The sequence below is a fragment of the Borostomias antarcticus genome (genome assembly GCF_949987555.1).
Source record: "Borostomias antarcticus genome assembly, chromosome: 1".
Taxonomy (NCBI): domain Eukaryota; kingdom Metazoa; phylum Chordata; class Actinopteri; order Stomiiformes; family Stomiidae; genus Borostomias; species Borostomias antarcticus.
The window spans coordinates 22,139,384-22,160,973 of NC_140234.1; the positions used below are offsets into that span (position 1 = coordinate 22,139,384).

The following is a 21,590-nucleotide window of genomic DNA, read 5'->3' on the forward strand; positions in this document are numbered from 1 at the left end:
ATCGTTTGAGCCACTAGCTTGTTAGCTAGCTGCACGGGACTGGAGGACAGGTGCAGAAGGTATGATTTTAAACTCCAAGGCCAAGCTTTTTTATTTTTATGACTTAGCAAGCTGTGCTTTTGAAATATCAAAGTCAACCATGCATAACTACTTTGTAGTATGCATGTATGGTGCGATAGTTGACGTTAGCATATAGCTCTGCAGGACAGGTAGGTTACACCAGCCTAGTACTTAATTATTAATGGTTCTAGCCTAGCTATAGTTTGTGTATACTTAGCGAGGCTAACATTGAACAGTATTGGTGTGTACTAGTTCAGAAAGCAGGGTGATTATTGTTGAAGTTGACATTTCAAAAACAAATATTGATAACCAGCTGTTAGCTATATGAAGTGAAGAGCATGATATGAACCAAACATACGTTAGCTATCTAGCTAAACCTTTGGTACTGTAATACGTAATGCAGTACAAAAGTTTGTAGTTTGCTCATTACAAAGTCAAGTAATATCCAGGAGAGTTTGTTTCTTATTATTGAATTTAACGATACACAAATTCTCTTCTTTACGGACTAACATGTTGCTATGCAAGAGAACTTGTAGTCATTGGCTAAAACTTATACTGTCTACGTTGCTGTAATATTATGCCTAAAGTTACATCCAAGCTAACCTTAAACAACTTCAGACTTATGATATATCATTATGTTTGCCGTTGTCATGTCACATTGCTGTCATGAGGGAATGTTTTCTTTGTCCATCTCCAATCTGTTGTTTATGGATGTAGTTTAGGACTAAGTAGGTGGTAATTGTCCCAGTACAATTATGCATAATGATGAGGGCTATGATACATATGACTCATCCTTCATTCATTATCATGCATCTACTGAAATCAAGAAAACCGATGGAGTTGAGTGGGTTCTGCTTGCAAAAGTGACTGTTGGCTCTACTCCCAGAATTAATGATGTAGCAAAGTCATGAGTATGTTAGAAATTTGATCGCCAGATGTATCCTGATGAATGAATATAATTAATGGATGTTCATTAAACCGATCATTTCACCTGTCACGTCTCAATGACCATAGGAACTTTGCTCAGTTCAAAGGGAGTTTGAATCTCCCTGGATTTCTTAACAGAATACCCATGTATTAATGTAATGAAATATCCATGCATTTTCTCCAAGCATGCTCCTTTCTTGTCTAAAATGATTGATTTTGAGTAACCAGATGTCCCGTTTTGCTTTAGGTTACACTTAAAAGCACACTTTTTAATGGTTTACAATGGGTTTGGCGTCCTAAAAAAGTACACCATGTACATTTTCTCATTTTAAACATTTGCATGCCCTCTTGTGGTCAACTTCGGTATTACATCTGTTTTAAGCAGCGGTATACAGCACCATAATGTGACTAAGGGGTGTTTGCCTGCGTTACTGCATCCCTGTTAGGCCATGTGTCAAAGCACTTTTCTTACTGACTAGCCTGATGCTGAGCAGCGGAAGTAAGATTTGCATAGTCATCATGCCAATGTCGTGTGTAAGATCAGGCACGATGCCGCCTGGACTGCAGCTTATTTTCATTCAAGCTAACCATCTCACCTCAGAGCTAAGACCACCTGAACGTCTGAGACATGTCTGTGTGTTAAACAGGCTCTGCCCTCCCCCCTGGCACCAGCAGGCCCGTGTTTCCCCAATCACACAGCTAGCGAGCGAGTGGCCCCATGGAGGAGGACCCTATGGCCCCCGAGGGCCCCGACGTGGCCCCCGTGGAAGAGGAGCCTCTCTTCACTAACCTGGATATCTTCCTCTTCACCCTCATCGTCGGCCTGCTCATCTACTGGTACATGAACCGCAGGAAGCCTGAGGAGGCCGGCCCCGAGGTCAGGGGGCTCACCACTGTGTAAGTGGCCTTTTCATTTAAAAAAAGCACCCTTTATTACCCGTAATAGGATTATTTCACTGCATGTTCTGCTTTACAGTAAAAGTTAAAAGACGTTAGTTTATAGTCTTTGTCCAAGCTTTCCTCGTCACTGGCTATGGGTGTGTGTGTGCGGGGGGGGGGTGTAGTGTGTGAATTGTAAGTGGAGTGGATGGTGTATCATCCCTGGATTTATCGGCTACGGTGTCCCCAAAGGGACATTAGGTAGACGTTAGTACTACCACTTCTACTTTGTCAGAGTCATGGAACGCCGGGATCAGACCGGCTGTGCCAGGATGCACGGCCAGTTTCCTTCGGGCGCCCCCCACATTAACTGAAGTGACCGTCAGGACCCGCCGCAGCTCCGTCGGCCGGGCCGGCGCTCAGCAGCCGGTTCTGAACGCGGCGCCGAGACGCGTTCCAAGACGAAGGCCAGGGCCGCTCTGCTTCGTTTGCCTTGGCCGCTCACTCCGACCAACTGTTTCTTTTCACAAGTCATCCAGTAGCCTATTTTTAACGCGTTGCTTTTTCTGACTCAGAATTTCCACTCAAAAAGTTCAGTCGGTCGGTCCTTAAGCCACCCCCCCGGTGACCGAGAAGTCATTAGGACTCGTCTTGCCGTGGAACTCGGAGAGGAGTTGAAAGCAGCCGTTGGAAGTGTGCCCATGCATGGCCTTCCCCCCACACCACACTGTGGTCATCTGGGCAGAGGATCGGGAGTTTGACCTCATGTAGGCTCTGACTGAGGGAATGAGTGCGGTGGCCACATTTGTTTACATCTGCTGCTGTTTGATGGCTAAAGACTCATTCCTCATTCCTGTGATCATAGTCGTGCATGTGAACTGGATTGCTGTTTTTGCGTTAGCTAAGCACAGCTGCTTGCCTGTACGCAGAGCGTAGTGTGGTGTGACGTGGCGTGTGGGTGGATAGTCTGTGTTTATTTGTTAGAATGGCAGAAGAAGCTTCACAGTGCTCATCTCTGAACTTGTATCTGTTGGGAAACCCCGTTGAAAGAGGCCTAGAATCTACAGAAAGAAACTGTTTTTGGAGCAGAATATGGAACAATACCAAGAAGAAGTATTACACTTACCCAAATGAAACTGTCCAAATTCTAAAGGTCTTCGATGTAGGATGTAAAGGCTAGCATAATGTTTTTTCCTATTTTGTGCTTTAAAGGGTGCATTTACAGTGCATCCAGAAAGTACTCACACCCTTTCACTTTTTCCACATTTTATGTTACAGCTTTATTACAAAATAGTTTTTTTTTTTCACTAAATTTTTATTTTTATTAAAATAAAAACTTAAATATCACATGTACATAGGTATTCACACCTTTATTCAGTATGTTATTGAGGCACTTTTGGCAGTGATTACAGCCTCAAGTCTTCTTGGGGAAGACACTACCAGCTTGGCACACCTGTATTTGGGGTATTTCTCCCATTCTTCTCTGCAGATCCTCTAAAACTCTGTCAGGTTAGATGGGGAACGTCGCTGCACAGCTATTTTCAGGTCTCTACAAAGATTTTCAATCGGGTTCAAGTCTGGGCTCTGGCTGGGCCACTCAAGGACATTCACAGACTTGTCCCGAAGCCACTCCTTTGTTGTCTTGGCTGTGTGCTTAGGGTTGTTGTCCTGTTGGAAGGTAAACCGTTGCCCCAGTCTGAGGTCCTGAGCGCTCTGGAGCAGGTTTTCATCAAGGATCTCTCTGTACTTTGCTAAGTTCATCTTTCCCTCAGTCCTGACCAGTCTACCAGTTTCTGCCACTGAAAAAAAAATCACCACTGAAAAAATCTCCATAGCATGATGCTGCCACCACCATGCTTCACCGTAGGGATGGTATTAGCCAGGTGATGAGGGGTGCCTGGTTTCCTCCAGACATGACCCCTGTCCTTCTGGTAGGTTCTCCCATCTCCACAGAGGAACGCTGGAGCTCTGTGAGAGGGACCACTTCCTGGTCACCTCCCTGACCAAGGCCCTTCTCCCCCAATTACTCCGTTTGGCCAGGCAGCCAGCTCTAGGAAGGGTCCTGGTGGGGCCACTGTGCTCTTCGGGACCATCAATGCTACAGAATCTTTTTTGTACCCCTTCCCAGATGTCTCGGAGGTCTATGGACAGTTTCCTCGACTTCATGGCTTGGTCAACTGTGGGGGATTATTACTTTACATTCAGTACAGTAGACAGGCGTGCGTCTCCAAATCATGTCCAGTGAATTGCATTTACCACAGGTGGACCGCTGCAACTAATCACTATTCTAATGGCTGCTAAAGGTGCCTCATCAAAGTACTGAGAAAAGTGTCTGAGTACTTGTGTGTGATATTTGTCTTTTATTTTTAATACATTTGTACAAAAAAATAAAATAATTATAAATTATAATTTAAAAAATCACTGTCATTATGTAGTATTGTGTGTAGATTGCTGAGGAAAAAAATAATTTAATCAATTTGAAATAAGGCTGTAACAACAGAATGTGGAAAAACTGAAGGAGTGTGAGTACTTTACAAATGCACTGTAAATGAAAACACACGTATATAAGCTATTGATTTTTGCCAACCCTCTGAAAGAATGATTCTTGAAAACCTCTGCCTGCAAATGTTAGAACATGCATGGCCATCTTATTCTCATCCTCTCTGCATCTAAAGCTTGATCAGTACCACTTGCTCTCGTTCGTTTGTGGGCATCTTTTCTTATGGGAGGGTTTGGATCCATTTCCCTCCTCGAGGGAATGCCCAAGTTAACCCTCCCCCCAGACAATGGACCCGAAGGGGATTCTAATTACTGGAAATAGGAAGGGGGCCCACTAGCTCTCCTTTTCTCTCCTCTTTCTCGTTTCTCTCTGTCTCTATCACCCCCCCCTCCCCTTTCTCTCCCTCTCTTTCTTACTCTCATTCTTTCTCAATGGGAACAGTTAAAGAGAGGCTCAAAGTTACCCACCAGTGGAAGCCTAATTACTGGAGCTCTCTCTCTCTCCCTCCCCCCATCTCTCCCAGAGAGGTCCCCCTGGCCTCCCCTCTGCACCAACAAACCCCTTTGAAGGAAATATGCAGGACGGAGGAAACAGCCCACAACTGAAGCCATGAACATTCCAGGAAGGGGTTTGTTTCGGGGAGAGCAGGAAAAGGAGAGCGAACTAGGAGTTTCGTCCTACTTCTCGCCCGTCTGGTTCACACATTTATCTGTGCTGGTCTTTCTCTGTGCGCAGGGAAGGCTGTTTTTTTTTCTTCCCGTCTCTGTGGAAACCTTTTTTTTTGTTCTCCCTGTACCCTGAGCTAAGTCCGCTTTGGACGTTTCCTCCTCGGCGGATGCTCTCTCCCTTTGAGAACGCTGCGAGGTGGAAAGTTGGGGGCCAAAGTCCAGCTTTTCTCGCGGCTTGGCGGCCTCGGCCCGTGAGAAGAGCCGTCCCTAATTAGCTTTGGACGAGGCGTGAATGGAGCGGGCCTGTCACAGACGACGACCTTTTATGATAGATTAGGTAACCATAGTGACACACTCCCCTGGACTGCGCGGCTCCCGGAGACGCGCCTCCTCGTCTCTCCGAGAGAGAGAGAGAGAGAGAGAGAGAGAGAAAAAAACAATAACGCATCGACAACAGGAACAAATTTACGCCGTTAATGGTTGCCAGAGCGACTCGGGTGAGGTCGCGCAGTCCCTACAGATTGCAGAGGAAGTGAGGAGAGGACGTAGAGGGCTTTCATGCATGCGTATTGATGTGAGCGCGGTTGCTGTGCGTGCGTGCGTGTGTGTGCTCGTATGTCTGTGCAGGGGGGCATGGCAGGGCTCTTGCGTGTTCTCGACGGAGTCCCGCTGGCTTACTCGAAGGAGATTGGTGGGAGATGTCAGTCCAGTCAGCCTTCGCACGCCGCGCGCTGTTTCCATCCTCCTCCTCCTCCGTGCCAGCTGTCGGCGGCGGCCGCCCGTGACCGGGGGAGAGGGACGGCCGTAGCGGCGATGCGTCCGCTCTGAGGAGAACACGAGCTTGGAGTTCGCCCCAGGGCCGCCAGCGAGAGGCTGCAGACGCAGGAGCGAACAGTCATGGCTACGTGCGTGCTGTGATCCCACTGAGAGAGAGAGAGAGAGAGAGAGAGAGCGCGCGCGCGCTCCAGTAGAAGCGCGTGTGTGTTTGCACACGTCGTGCGTGTGTGTGTGTGTGTGTGAGGCAGAAGGAGGTTAGTCAGGGTATGGAAATCAACTCCAGCGTCGGCACTGTGGACTAGGGAGAGGCCAAGGCAGAGTCAGCTCCTAACGACCCCCCTCCATGCTCTAGGACTGGCTCCCACTGTGGATCAAACAAGTGTGTGTGTGTGTGTGTGTGTTTGGCGCTCTGGAGAACACTGCTTCTAGCCATGGGATGCGTGTTCTCTCTGCCCAAAGAGAGACAGGCAGCGGCAGCCAGGTCAGTCTTTCTCTCTCTCTCGTGTGTGTGTGTGTGTGTGTGTGAGTGACAGCGACAGTGACAGTCTACTCCAATATCTTCCACTGTCCATCATTTTTTGACGCTTTCCAGGGAAATGGATGCCATTGCCTGAAATGGCAAGTCTCTATGTTGCTGTTCATTTTATGCATTCATGTGTTGTTTTTTCCCAGCTTGAATTATTAGACTGAATGCTAGAAAATTGTCATCCTGTGAAAGTCATTTGGCCATTCATAGTGAATCTTATGTCTGCAGTGCATGACGGATGCTGATTGAAGAAAGTTAATCTGTATGACATTGCCATGCCTTATTTGTCATTCTCACTATTCTTTCATCAATTACACGTTTAAACCTTAACGCATCTCGGAGAATTCAAAAACGTATACAATTCCATAACAGTTAGCCTGTTACACCCTCAACTTTCAAAAAGTCGATCCTCTTGATTTCATTGAAAGGGACCCACAAAATCCACAGTTTCCTCTCTCGGTTTACTAACGATGTGGTGAGTTGGGGGGGATTTGTGTTCTCGGTTGTCCATGTGCGAGCATTTCAACACTCTCTCCCATGAGCTGGAAAATACAATGAGAGTGCCAGTGCTCAGAACATTCTCTGCTCCACCTCTTTGAAAGGCGTCTTTTCTGCCGGCATTCTGCTAAAACAGGCATTCGGCTAAAACAGGCATTCTGCTAAAACAGGCATTCCGCTAAAACAGGCATTCCGATAAAACAGGCATTCCGCTAAAACAGGCATTCCGATAAAACAGGCATTCCGATAAAACAGGCATTCCGATAAAACAGGCATTCCGCTAAAACAGATCTGGTTCAAACATACAGGCCGAAAACATGAAAGTATGTGAAAGTATTCAAGGTGCATTTGATTTATCTCCAGAGTTTGTACTAACGGGACTTAGACATTGGTTTCATTGTGCCGGTCCATTAAGTGAGACTGAATAAACGAGGCTCCTCGGTAGCTCTGACGTTTGACATCTGTCTCTCGTCTTCTCTGTCCCCAGAGTCACACCGCAGCAAGAAACCAGCTTCATTGAAAAGATGAAAAAGACGGTTGGTGGGAGTTCTGCTAAACACTATGGCCAGCCTACTACGTTGCAGTTTTTAAGCAACAGTACACAATAGAATGGCATTCATGTAGATTGAGAGACATGTAAATATAGGTGTATTTTTACCTCAGTCCTGTTAGAAATAATGGTAAGATAAAGATGGGCCACTATACAGAGGTACAGAAGTATACACCGCCAAGAGGCCTAGGCTGTAAAGGAAAGGGTGTTACTTTCAAGGGCCACTACTCCTATAGATAATGCTTAAGGTTAGCGTTAGGAGCAGTGTGTGTAGTTAGTCTGATCTTAATTTGAGCATGTGTAAATCGGACGTTGGGGCATGTAAAGTGTTTGATCTTCACGTCAGACCCGTTGTCTTTCTCTACCGTCTCTCTCCAGAACAGGAACATAGTGGTGTTCTACGGTTCCCAGATGGGTACGGCCGAGGAGTTCTCCGGCAGGCTGGCTAAAGACGCCCAGCGCTACGGGATGAGGGGCATGTCCGCCGACCCCGAAGAGTATGACATGGTATTGGTCCGGTCAAGCCGCGTTCTTAAATGCGTTTTATCCTACGAACTTTCGCCGAGCATTTTAGGTTAGATTCGTGTTAACCGCCAAAGGCAAAATCAAAGGCCTGTAGTCTTTTGGCACCAGAGTATGAGGACTGAGATGTTTTTCAGTGAAAAGTTTGATGTTCCTCGGTCTTCTCTCTGCCCAGTCGGAGCTCCCTCGTCTGGCGGAGGTGGAGAACTCTCTAGCCGTGTTCTGCATGGCCACCTACGGGGAGGGCGACCCCACGGACAACGCTCAGGACTTCTACGACTGGATGCAAGACACCGACGAAGACCTGAACGGTGTCAATTTTGCGGTCAGTATCTCGGATCGTCTGAATTCGGTCGCACGGCGCCATCTTACTGCACCTAGCAGTGGTATCGCAGGAAGAGACGCGTCAGGGACTGTTGTGTGTTCAACACTAAAAGGGGTTCTCAAAGAACAATGTCGTTGTAAAGAGGACATTTTAGTACGCATATTCAGACATGAGTCCGGCCTCACTGGACAGTCAGGGAGTTTTGACTCTCAGACATCTCATCCAAGGTTTTTTACCCCCTCGCAGAAAACCCCGGTGGTGGGAATGTTACACACAGTTTGGTCCGTGCCCCCCAACCTCCCTGTTCACTCCGAACTCCGCTCACCAAGTGGAAACATGTGGCCCTGCCAAACAATGCTCTGGGCTGGGCGAGCGCCGCGGGTCTGCAGAGCTGGCTAGCACTGGCACTCTGTGGTTTTTCCCCGAGACATCGAGAGACCTCCATTTTGAGTGTTTTCTCATTGACATCACCGCTGAACAATGCGAACCATGGCTTCCTCTGGTCCGTTGTGCGTGTTTCTCCGGAGAACGCTTTTTTTTCAGGCCGTGTTGTTGTTGGTGGAGGATGAGGGGGAGGGGGTTGTCTTGGGAATCCATGTTTTATTTTTGTTTAATGTTTCTCACAGCCACAAAAACGCACAGGTCTGATCCAGAAGATATGAATGTGGTGGATACTGTCTGGATATTTGAGGCATATAAGGAGATATAGCAGCACATTTTTTGTTTTCAATTCAGGGTTTTGTCATGATTTGTTTTGTGTGTGTGTCTGTGTCTGTTTCTGTGTGTGTATGGTAGAGATGTAAGCAAGCTTTAGCATTTAGGCTAATTTGACTTGACATTTGACTCTGTACCCTCAGGTGTTTGGGCTGGGTAATAAAACATACGAGCACTATAACGCCATGGGGAAATATACAGACAAGAGGTTAGCAGAGCTGGGGGCCACCAGAATCTTTGACCTGGGTCTGGGGGACGACGATGGCAAGTAAGTTGTGATATCCTCATAATAGGAATGTTAATGCAAAAATATATTATTTCATTACTCAACATTGAAAAAATATATCTTTGCATCAGAGCCAGAAGATGTAGTGATTTTTTATTTATTTATGTTTGACCCACCTCACCAGTACATGTGTTGTCTTAACAACAGTCAGTAGTCACATTCCAGGTCTTTATTTACTTTAGACACGTTTTACAAGGTGTGTTCCCTGCTCTTGTTCTCTGGCAGTCTGGAGGAAGACTTTGTTTCGTGGAAGGAGGGCTTCTGGCCGGCGGTGTGCGAGCACTTCGGCGTGGAGGCCACGGGGGATGACGCCAGGTACCGGCCGGCCTGTCTGACATTCACCTGTCCCACGGTCACATTCTCTCTCATACGTTTGCGGTCACATTTGTTGTCATACATTTACGGTCACGTTTGTTTCCAAAAAAGTCGTTGAGCTAAAGGAACAGACGCATCTCGTAAGGATATTGATTCACTTATTGAAGAGTAAATATCACCCACGGTGCTGACAAAACACCATCCATCTTAGTAATATCTTGGTTGTATCACACAGCGGTCTGATTTAATGTATTCTTGCGTGTTCTAAGAAATAAAACAGCACATCCTGCATGTTTGAAGTCACTACAACCGTCGCCATTCATTTGCAAATGAAAACCTAAACGGCCGCGTGAAACGACAATATCAACAATATCACATTTCCAATTCAAATATGGCGTTCTAAGCTCTGGCCTGCAGCATGAATGCCTCCCTCTGTGCTTTGAGGCCCCTCACTTTGTGTTGCCGCTGAGCGGATGTCTCGTGTGGCCCCCGCAGACTCGTCGCGCAGATGCGTCAACACATTTGCATCACACAGGGGGCCAATCATTGCCTAAAAGAAAAAGTGCCCCACCTTTTGTTTAGGGCTGGGTTAAAAAAAAAAAAAAAAAAAATTAATCCATTCTGAATCAAAGGATTCAGAATCGATTCATGAATCCCAAAATCGATCTTTTATTTAATGAAGGAATAAATGAAGGAATGAATAGTTCATTAATTCCTTCAATGATTCATTCATTCATTTTTGGAAATCAGTATCGACACCCAGCCCTAGTATTGATGTGTTGCATAACTTGGCAGTCATGTAATTAAGGTTACAGCAAAGAAAAAAGTTTTTAGTAACACTAACAGAATCGATATTGAATCGAATCGAATTGAATCGTGATAATCGATTCTGAACCTTGTGAAACGGAATCGAATCGATTCTGGAAATTCGAATCAATACCCAGCCCTACTCCTGTTGGCCCTTTGAGGCATCGGCAAGATGATTCTTCTACATCCTGAGGTGTCGAGTCGACGCCATGCGGAAAGTAACCGCACGTCCTCTCCGCCCCCAGTATCCGTCAGTACGAGCTGGTGGTGTCGGCCGGCGTCGGCGCGGACGAGGTGTACGCCGGCGAGATGGGACGCCTCAAGAGCTTCGAGACCCAGAAACCGTGAGTAGGCGCGCAACCTGTGTGTGTGTGTGTGTGTGTGTGTGTGTGTGTGTGTGTGTGTGTGTGTGTGTGTGTGTGTGTGTGTGTGTGTGTGTGTGTGTGTGTGTGTGACATGACTACAGAGCTGCATCATCGCGGCTAATGAAACGAAAGTAATTGATTATTGTTCTTGTTCGGGCGGGGGCCGGGCGAGCACAGAAGAGATGCTTGTTGTCATGACGCTGACCTGATTCTCACTCCACCGAGCCTTAAAGGTCGTCTGTATGGCGCTTCTCTATAATAAGCGCTTTGTCATCCCAGGTTGATTGATGATGAAAGGGGCTAGTTTGTATGTCACCTCACCTGCAGGGGGCGTTCTCCCCTGCCGGCCTGTCTTTATTCTTAGCTACCTATTAGGAATTAAGACATAAGATTTATGTTCCATATTTGTTTGCAGGCCATTTGATGCCAAGAACCCCTACCTGGCGACGGTGGTCATCAACCGCAAGCTGAACAGCGCGGGAGAGCGCCACCTCATGCACTTAGAGCTGGACATCTCCGCCTCCAAAATCAGGTACCGGAGCGCCTCCGTTTGTTTTGATGTTAAAATGGGTCTGACGCCGGCTTGCAACACATGTCCGTCTTTCATGTACAGTACTGTTATGCATGGAGGTTTTAAACTCTGGATGGGGTGTTCAAAGATGGCGGCCCATTCATTCCAATGAAATGAAAGTTGCTTGTTTCAACGACTCCTTCTTCCGTAGCCCACAGCGCCTTTTTCTTGCGCCCTTCCTGTCCCTTTTTGGGCGGGGCTGGCGACACCCCTAGAAATGGCTTTGTCCGGTTATCCCTCCATATTGAAATGTATGTTTTTACATAAAAATGACTGGGCTACGGCTATCATACCATAGGCTATGATATTAGGGATGTAACAATAACCGGTATAATGATAAACTGTGATTTGATTAAATATATCGCGATAAAATGATCACTAAAACCGTGTTCACTATTACCATGCTTTGAAAAACTCTACTGTAAATACTGTCCAGCATCAACCAAAGTTAGCAACAGTCTCCAAGACGCATTATTTTAATGTTTATGCAAACAAAAAGTGCATAGTGCTGCTATTTGAAAACTATTAGTGGTTTTCAATATAAAACTTAGTGAAATGTTTTCAGAGTGTAGTTTTTGAACATTTTCAGCATATTTTAACAGTACCGTGATAATACTGATAACCATGATCATTTTGGTCACTATAATCGTGATGTGAAATTTTCATACCGTTACATCTCTATATGATATCCAGGTAGAAATAGTGTAAATTGGTTGTCATTTTACCCATATGGATGACCAATAATTGAACAACATTTTCTGACCGTGTCCCTGGTGTCCTGTGAACATGCTAATCTACTGAAACCATGGTGATGGGGCAAGGGGGATGCCAGCTGAACCTTGAATGGGGTCTGTGAATGTACAGGTGAAAGACGCACTTACAGTAAATGCTCATTGTTCTGGGCCAATCAGACCGGGAGTGAGAGAGACTCCTACAACAACAACAACAACAACAACAACAGCAGCAACAACAACACTTGTGTTAACCGCCACACTTTTGGGGCCCCTTGGCTTCACATGACTTGCAATACCGAGCTTATTCTTGTGCACTCAGACCACACATCATGCTATATCCTACCTGCCCACCTGCAAGTTAATGATCTCCATGGCTTTTCTCTCTCATGTTGTCAACCTGTAAGTGCAGTAGGTAATGATATCCATGTCTGATGAAACAGATTTGATGAAGCTAATTGGTGTATTGTTCGCCTGTACCCCGGCCTCTCTTTCTCTAGATATGACTCCGGAGACCACGTGGCCGCTTACCCCACCAACGACGCCGGCATGGTCAACAGGATAGGCCAGCTGCTGGATGTGGATCTGGACACGGTCTTCTCACTCAATAACCTGGACGGTCAGTTGCACATCACACTGTACCTATGGAGGCAGGTTGTTTTGCATTTGTATTTGCATAGAGGGAATTAATTTTTTTGTCTGCTTCTTCCTAGCCACATGCAAATACATAAGCAAGGTTTACAATGGTATCTGTTTCCATCAAGGGCAATGGCACAGACATTTGTGTAAATCAAGCACACATCATCGTTCGTACAGTGTGATCCGCAACAGATGATGTCATTAGATTGAGTGTGTGCCGTCCGCATAGTCACACGCCTCAGGGAAACGGAACGACAGCGCAAGTGGTCAAAACTGATTTCCCCACGTCAAGACTCGAGCGCTCAGTGTGTTTCTGTTTCAGAGGTGTCCAACAAGAAGCACCCGTTCCCCTGCCCGACCAGCTACCGCACGGCCCTGACCCACTACCTGGACATCAGCAACCCCCCGCGCACCAACGTGCTGTTCGAGCTGGCGCAGTACGCCGCCGACAACGCCGACCAGGAGACCCTGCGCAAGATGGCCTCCGCCTCCCCAGAGGGCAAGGTGGGCCGGGCGCCTCGTCTTCTACCACCGACTTTCTACTTCCTACTCTCGCCCAGTTTACAGTGACTGCCTCGCGTTGGGGAGCTTACAGCTTCGATCGAATCAAATCAAACTTTATTTATACAGCGCATTTCATACGCACAGGCAACACAATGCGCTTCACAGAAATAAATGGGTATATAGGGCGGAGAATATACATGTACTGATCCTAATTCTCCACAGAGGGACGCAAAAAAACAGTTCACCCATTTGAGCCAATAGAAACTAAAGATTCTTACCTGACCTTTCTCAACGAGACGACTGATCACTTTCTTGGAAAAGGTTTTAGTTATATCAGAGGAACATATTACAGAGCACATATGCGTCGCATAAATACTACATTATAAGAAACTAATAAGTAACACTGTCAAAAATAGAGGAGTAAATAATATATATATATATATATATATAATATATATATATATATATATTTACCTGTATGGTAGGCAACTATACAGTGCATGTGAGCTATATGCCAGTAACCCATAATAAGATAGATACCACATAATAAAAGACACATTTAGCAGCAAACTTACTTACTGACTTAACTACAGTAGCAGTCAAAAGTGAGAAAGTGTGTCCAAATTGTTGACCGAAAGTATGTCCAAACTTTTGACTAGCACTGATATAACAACCATCTAGATATAACAGCTTAGGTCTTTCGCTGTCAGTCGGGCGAGAGTTTCGACGTCGAGAGAAACGGGCTGGGTAAACCAAAGGTCAGCGGGTTAAATCCCTCTCGTGTCTCAGGGTCTGTACCAGAGCTGGGTGCTGGACGCCCAGCGGAGCATCGTGGCGGTGCTGGAGGACATGCCCTCCCTCCGGCCGGCCGTGGACCACCTGTGTGAGCTGCTGCCCCGCCTGCAGGCGCGCTACTACTCCATCGCCTCCTCCGGCAAGGTCAGACGGCTACAGGCCTCTGCTTCATACTCTCCTTATGGCAGTCATCACATCACGTCATGTGATGTAATGCCTTCAGCACTAGATTATGCTCTTAGTCACTTGTTTTAGAAAGAGGTTGCACTTGTGAGTTCTGAAAAATAGTAGTACTTGGCTTTCCCTGTGTTAAATGCAATTATTGTTAGTCGATTTTGATAAAAGCGTCTTCTAAATTACTGTAATGTAATGTAAAAAATGTCCCGTTCACACACCAGGGCTGTTCTCTCTCTCGGGTATGCTCGGGCAGCCTTGTCGCACGAGTGTCAACGTGGTAAACGATGGCATGGCAGCTCACTTGATGGTGTTTTGTCAGCTGTGTTATTTAGCAGAAGGATTTTAGTGAGGTTATAAGAACGGTACGTTTTAACATCTGGCCCAGGTGGTCTGAAGCTCTTACTAGCTCTTGTCACACAGTAGAATTTAGTCTGACTTGATGTCCGGGATTATTTATTATAGCTATAGCCTGTCTGTACATAACAGATTTCCCCGGTTATTTATTTATTTATTTATTTATTTATTCATATCCACATATGGCATGTACATAATCCATCCAGACCGGTATCTATCTTATCTTACCGCTATCGTTATACTGTATAGAAATGTTACTTATTGTGTAATTTATGAATTTGTAACTTGTAAATTTGTAAAGTGAGTAAAGTGAGTATTTGAGTTTATCTGTATCGAGCATAATCTTGGAGCCGGCAGCACATTTCACAGTAACTGTACACGTGCGTTACATGTGACAAATAAAGAGATCTTGAATCTTGATCTTGGATGTCCTCGGCAGGTGCACCCCACGACCATCAGCATCTGCGCTGTGGTGGTGGTCTTCGGCACCAGCACGGGGCGCACGTTCAAGGGCGTGGCGACCAACTGGCTGAAGAACAAGACGGTGACGGACAACGGCCACAAGGCCACCGTCCCCATGTACGTGAGGAAGTCCCAGTTCCGGCTGCCCTTCAAGGCCAGCAACCCTGTGGTGATGATTGGACCGGGCACGGGCATTGCTCCTTTCATGGGCTTCCTCCAGGAGAGGGCCTGGCTCAGGGAACAAGGTAACCAAACCACCACGGAGCACCAGTAGAGTCTGGTTATTAACTAGTGTGTCTTGAAGCATTCTGAAAGCTGATTTATTGATTGATTTTATTTGACAGTACAAAATAAAAAATAAAAAAAAGACAACAGTGTATCTGAAACAAATTCATACCATTATTATTGCTGGGACCATTTCTGACATTCTGAAATTCAAACTTTGACTAGTCTACAAAAATGCAGTCAAGTCTTTCCTACTGAAGACGGGGTTAAACCTCCATGGATGGACTATAAGTGGAATGTAGACTTATGTTCTACGAAATGCTTCGCTCGACTAGAGACTGAGGACTTTCATTCAGATTTTGTCGCTTAAAATGGTTGGAAATAATTAGTAAGTTAAAAAACTGTATTGCAGGACCAATCCAAGAGAGTAAAATAGAAGAAAACCAGGCCAAGTCCAGCCTGGCTTATGTGCGTGGCTGGCTTGTTTCTGTTCAGGACTGGTAGGACGGAAGCTAGTCATGACACTGAAATAGCTGTGAATTGAAATGACATGCAATAGTTTCTAATAAATTAAGATGGGTCTTGTCGCCTGGACACAAGTTGCATCCAATGCTAATCCAGCACAATAAGAGCGGGATAGCTAGTTAGCTCATGAGCTCACAACAACTAGCAGCAGCTTCCATAAAATTAATGGTAGCGGTCAGTGGCTAAAGCAGTTACACTGATGATAACATAGTCATCCCCACCGGGTCTTGAACCCCAGTCTCCCGGGTGGGAGTCCAATGCTCTCACCACTACTCTAGTTGTGCAGTGGAGATCGGCGGGTTGGTTTTGGTGTCCTTCTTCCAGTTCCTAGTGTGGGTTGGGGTTAGAATAGGGTTGGGGTTGGGACAGTATCTGACCTATAAGGCAAGGGGTAAAGGTCTGAGTGAAAGGATGAACATGTGGAGGTTTGGGGTATAGTCCCATAAAGTCATCCCCATCGGGTCTTGAACCCCGATCTCCCGGGTGGGAGTCCAATACTTTCACCACTACTCTACTTGTGCAATGGAGATAGGCCGGTTGATTTTGGTGTCCTACTTGATTTTGGTGTACTGGGACTACTGCCTCTACTAGTGCCAGCAGGGAGGGAGTGATAACTGGACAAATGCTAAACTAGGTACGCTGGTTTACAGCCTCGCACAAAAAACAGAATTTCAGAACCAATCCAACATCTTTAGGCTGTAGGTTTGTTCAGGTTTGAACCAATCCAAGGCACTTGTTAATACTGGCCGTTCATTCCAGCAATTATTTCTATGTATAAATCTCCATACATTCGGAAGGCGGAGATCTACGATTGTCATGTATCACGAGACTAAGTTGAATGTAATCTAAATCAGAATATGGTGCATTTCGCCATCAGGAAAGGAGGTTGGAGAGACCATACTGTACTTTGGCTGCCGCCATAGAAACGAGGACTTCCTGTACCAGCAGGAGCTGGAGGAGTTTGAGAAGGCAGGGGTGCTGACTCAGCTCAACGTGGCCTTCTCACGAGACCAGGAGCAAAAGGTATGTGGCAACATGGCTGTCACCACGCAGTGAAACTGTCAACCAGTATATTATGTTTATCACGCCAGACTACTACACACTAGCCAGCTAGTGTGTTGCCAGTTAGCCTGGCTACTGTACATAACGGTCCCAGCTATTAGGGGTGGGAATCTGTAACGATCTTACGATTTGCTTTTGATTCTTGGGGTCACGATTCGATTTTGAAATGTTTTAAATTATTGTCGATATTATCGTTGTGATCGTTTATAATTTCAAATGATTTTTTCACTGTTTGACTACAGTAACCCTTTAAACACACCAAAATTATTGCACCTCTGCTGGACCAATGGCAAGCATACAACATTTTGACAACAAAATGTCTGTATCTTTAGTGTACAAAAACGGACTGAAAACCAAAGTGGGTGAAAACTTTCTGAGAAGAAACCCACCTTTTTTATTGGTGAATCGATCGATAATCGTAGAGAACAGAATCGCAGTTCTTGCATGAATCGATTTCTCCCACCACGTCTACCAGCTATGCTAGTGCACCCAGCTGCTGTATGCTAATAGTATTTTCTCTTCTCAGGTGTATGTCCAGCATCTCTTGAAGAAAAACAAGGAACACCTGTGGAAGCTGATCCACACTGCCAACGCTCATGTCTACGTTTGCGGGTAAGAGTGCATGTTATAGGTTTATCATAAGAGCCAGCTATAGCAGTGGAAAACTCAACTGTGTCCTTGCCCTGTCACTGCATTAATGTTTCAGTTGGTATGGCAACTGTGCAAACACTGGGGTTTTGGCGCCATCTTCCTTTTTGCTCACAGAACCTATTGTAAAACAACACTGTTAATTATCTCCTCAATATCTCCTCAATACATAGCTTACAGTATATCCTCTGGAAACACTCTCTCAAGGATGTGAGAGAGTCAAAACAATGGACAGCACTTTTCCCAACATGCTCCCTCTAGTAAACATGGCCGCCTCTGTCTCCTCCCTCAGGGACGCCAGGAGCATGGCTCGGGACGTCCTGAACGCCTTCCACGAAATGGCAGAGGAGCTGGGAGGCCTGACGCACGCCCAGGCCGTGGCCTACGTCAAGAAGCTGATGACTAAGGGTCGCTACTCTCAGGACGTATGGAGCTAAACGCTAAGCAGCTAACACACTAACTAGCCCCGAGAACCCACTGGACTTCAGCCTTACTGTCAGCAGTCCGAGGGTTCGTTGGATAACGGTTAACACCTTTTGGACTGTTTCTGGAAGCTAATGAACACTCTTGTTCACATAAGTACTAGGTGAAAAGATTGGACTGTCCGCTGAAGGCTTTTGAGGGTACGAGTGCATTCAGGATGGGTTCGATTCATTTTGGATGACCTGGAATACAGAAGCTTTTTTTTTTTTAACAAGGCGTTTAAAGGGTGTGGGGTAAAGCACTACGCTAAAACTAAAGACACTGTCGTAACCAGTTACATTGGCATAAGTGTTCAACTCCATATTGAAAGCAGTGTCTATATTGTTGTGTACGGCACATGGGTTGTTCCACATTGGTCCGCAAACCCAGGAAATGATGCAGGTGGTGAACGTTGATGGTTGTGATGTACAAGCCTCTAGATGTGTGTGTGTGTGTGTGTGTGTGTGTGTGTGTGTGTGTGTGTGTGTGTGTGTGTGTGTGTGTGTGTGTGTGTGTGTGTGTATCATGCTGTGAAGATACTCTTCCCCACTGGTGGATTTTTTATATATATGAAATGTATAGTTCACTTCATACTGAATGTCAAGATAGTTGCACAACCTCTGTAGACAACTGTAAATATAGGCAGATAATGAAATTAGATCTGACAATCTAATCTGATTAGTTTGGAAGGACATGGATAAATCTCTATTTGACCACATTGCAGGTACAGTATGAAAATGTCTGGCAGATTGAGATGGGCAGTAGGCAAAGTGTTCTGTTTCTGTACAGTACATTCAGTCTACAAAACTGCCAATTATTCAAATATGAAGTTGCATTATGCATTAGGTTACTGTAAGTTACATTCATGCACATTTCAGATGGTCAGGAATTGGAATATCTCGTCAAATCAATTATTTATCAGTCCCAGATGTCATGGTTTACTGGGAGAATGACCATATTCACTAACATTAACTGCCACTCTTGAGTTTTAACTTTTATTGTGTCTTTTGTTTTCCTCTTTTTTTCAAGTTCAGATTTTGGAGGGGCAATATGATGGTTACTTCAATTTTATGAGGTTTGAACTTCTCATGTATGAACTGTTATCAAGTGGATGGTGTAACAGTGCTATTATTCTCCAGACCACCTGTTTTCTGTTTTGTTTTACTGAATACTAATAAACCACAACATGCAAATGGCAGGGGTTGAATTGTTAAACTAGACTAATGTGTCATTTTAACAAAGAAATTGGTGCCTTTTTAGATTTGGGGTTTTATTTTGGATTCCCAGCATTAATACCAGCCACACACTTGATTTTTTTGGTTTTATATGCAAAACTAGTAATTTGTATATAAACAATATAACTTGAAAATCATGTTTTTAAATTATTATTAATGGATCAGATATATTTGGTTATTCATTTTTGAATTATGCATTCATATTGGCCATTGCAAAGTAGGCAGTATAATTGAATTACATTTTTGGATGACTGGATACTTTTTGGAATCTTAACTGAGAAGACACTATTAAACAAACATTGTATAATAAAAGCTGAAGCACTGCAATTTTTATTTAGTTAAACATCTTAAGTAAGCTACAATCAACAGTTGTAAAAAGACAAAATCATGGGAATGGTATTACAATTTTGAATCCAAGTCCAGCATTTCACATTGAACATTCAGGACCTTTCATATTCTCGAGCTAAAAACATCAGCGCAAACAGCGGTCCAACATAATGCTGCCACGAACCTTTTGTCCAATCAAACACATGACCTCACATACGGTGTTACATCGGTCATGTGACAGTTCTGTAACAGTGCGCCGCCTACATAGAAGAACCTGCCGGTGGCCCCAGGTCAACCAGCACAGACGTCGACTCTGATAGGCTTGCTGGAGAGACAGCTGGATGCTGCACATCACCAATAGGGCGAACATTAAACATATTTGTTGTTGGACTGAGGTGGGAATGTTGGGAATGGGAATTAGGAATGTTGTTCACCCACTGAGGAGATGACATGTGCCCTCCATGACCCTGTCCGTGGCTGTGGTTGCAGCTGCGCCCATGGCTGTGCTCGTGATTCAGACCGAAGCTCTGGGCCAGGCTATATCCATGGCTGTGTCCATGCTGGCCAGAGGGTGGACCAGGACTAGAGTAGGAAGAGTGGGCCCAGCCCTCATACATCTTTGGTGTGGTCTCTGTACCCTGGATGTTTGAGGGAGAAGAGGCCGGCGCGTAGGCTTGCACTGGATAGGACCCCGGGGTTGGAGTGATCCTGCAATTAGTAAGAAAAGGTTGAGAGAAGCAGAGAGAGAGCGGGGTGGATACGCTGAAAGTAATTTGGCATAGGCGTAACTGCTTGTAGTACGCCTAGAACCTCTTATACATCATCGAGTACATCCCCTTTGAATGACATCTAGTATGGAGATCTATAATCTCCCTCGCAACGCAGGGTGTCTCTGCCTGCTGCCATTTCCGCACTCCTCACCGAGAATGGAGTTTTCTCCTCTCCTCCACGGACGCGGGGACATACGGGACGCCGCACTTCCTCAGCAGTCTGAACGGCATCTTCTTGTCCAGGATGGACGCTCTCTTCTCGGACATGTCCAGCACAGAGAACCAACCCCTGCCGTCTGTTTATCAAGCACGGGCTAAGGAAGTATTAATATTATTGAAGGGAGCTCAGTGATGCGACGGTTCACATTTCTAAACACGCGAGGCTGGACAGTACAACACCAGTAGGCCTATTTACATACAGTTGCAGTACCTCAAAATGCACCCTGGAAAGACCTTGACTGAAGGATACAGATCCACCCCGTCAAGATGGCGACGACATTGCAGAGGAACACGGTATCTGGGACCAGGAGTGTTATGATCATCAGAAACAGCCACGGCAGGACCAGGGTGGGCACACTGACCCCAAACAGGAAGGCCTTGGTCATACGGGAGTGCATTGTGGTCACACCGATAAAGGCTAGGGACACAGGCACCAACCCGTCCACCTGGCTTTGGAGAGAGGCATCCAAGAGTATCAATATGGCGTACAACACCCCAGTGCTGGTGGAGAGGAGGAGAAACAGGAAGAGAAAGCGGACGGTGCCCACACTCTTTTCAATGCCACTGCAGAGCAGCACCAGGACCCCTGTACTGAGGAGTATCTGAATCTTGGTCTTGTGGTGGAAGGAGTACGTAAGCAGCTTGTGCACTGTGAAGGGAAGGGGGTGGCATGGTCAATGTACTGAATTAAAGGAGTAGCTGTTTTTTGTTTTTCATAAAATGGCTATGAGTATATCTCGTGAATAGTGCCAAATGGCATGGGTGAGACAACGGTTTCTCAGTAGTTTACACTTCAAGATGCGCATTGCATTTCAGTGGTATAGCCTACTACTGAGTTACATATGTCCCCTTCCTCGTTCTGTAGTTGCCTTACCATGCCCATTGACAAAAACACTGGTCCCAAGACTGAAGACGTCCTCTGATAAACTAAGATACGTGGTGATGGTAAATAAAGCGCAGGATAGCATGATCAGGGACACAATCCCAATACTAAACTCAGGCGTTAAACTCTTGAACGTATGTACCGCATCTTTGAAAACTATTCGGGAGATCATGCTGAATGTTGGCTGAGTGTATATTTGTCAAGAACACCCAAAATTATAGCTAGCTAAACGCATGCAGTTAATAGTTACATCAGTAACTAGCTACAAGCTAGCATGCTAAC

At 45.6% G+C, this 21,590-nt stretch overlaps 2 protein-coding genes across 2 annotated transcripts; one reads left to right on the forward strand and one right to left on the reverse strand.

Annotated features, from left to right (window-relative positions):
• On the forward strand, nt 1-19,264 carry LOC311311004 (NADPH--cytochrome P450 reductase-like). Its single transcript, XM_084440616.1, has 16 exons — nt 1-59; nt 1,635-1,884; nt 7,323-7,371; nt 7,764-7,892; nt 8,083-8,232; nt 9,090-9,214; nt 9,458-9,547; nt 10,600-10,698; nt 11,135-11,251; nt 12,522-12,640; nt 12,983-13,164; nt 13,954-14,103; nt 14,930-15,197; nt 16,580-16,725; nt 17,291-17,376; nt 17,705-19,264. Exons 2-16 carry the CDS (start codon nt 1,706-1,708, stop codon nt 17,847-17,849), a joined length of 2,034 nt encoding a protein of 677 aa, XP_084296742.1. The 5' UTR covers nt 1-59; nt 1,635-1,705; the 3' UTR covers nt 17,850-19,264.
• A 169-nt stretch (nt 19,265-19,433) lies between these two features.
• Nucleotides 19,434-21,589, reverse strand: rhbdd2 (rhomboid domain containing 2). The gene is made up of 4 exons (XM_084439932.1): nt 21,300-21,589; nt 20,676-21,074; nt 20,358-20,502; nt 19,434-20,144 (listed from the first exon to the last, which is right to left on the reverse strand). Exons 1-4 carry the CDS (start codon nt 21,478-21,480, stop codon nt 19,697-19,699), a joined length of 1,173 nt encoding a protein of 390 aa, XP_084296058.1. The 5' UTR covers nt 21,481-21,589; the 3' UTR covers nt 19,434-19,696.
• Between the last annotated feature and the right edge of the window lies 1 nt (nt 21,590).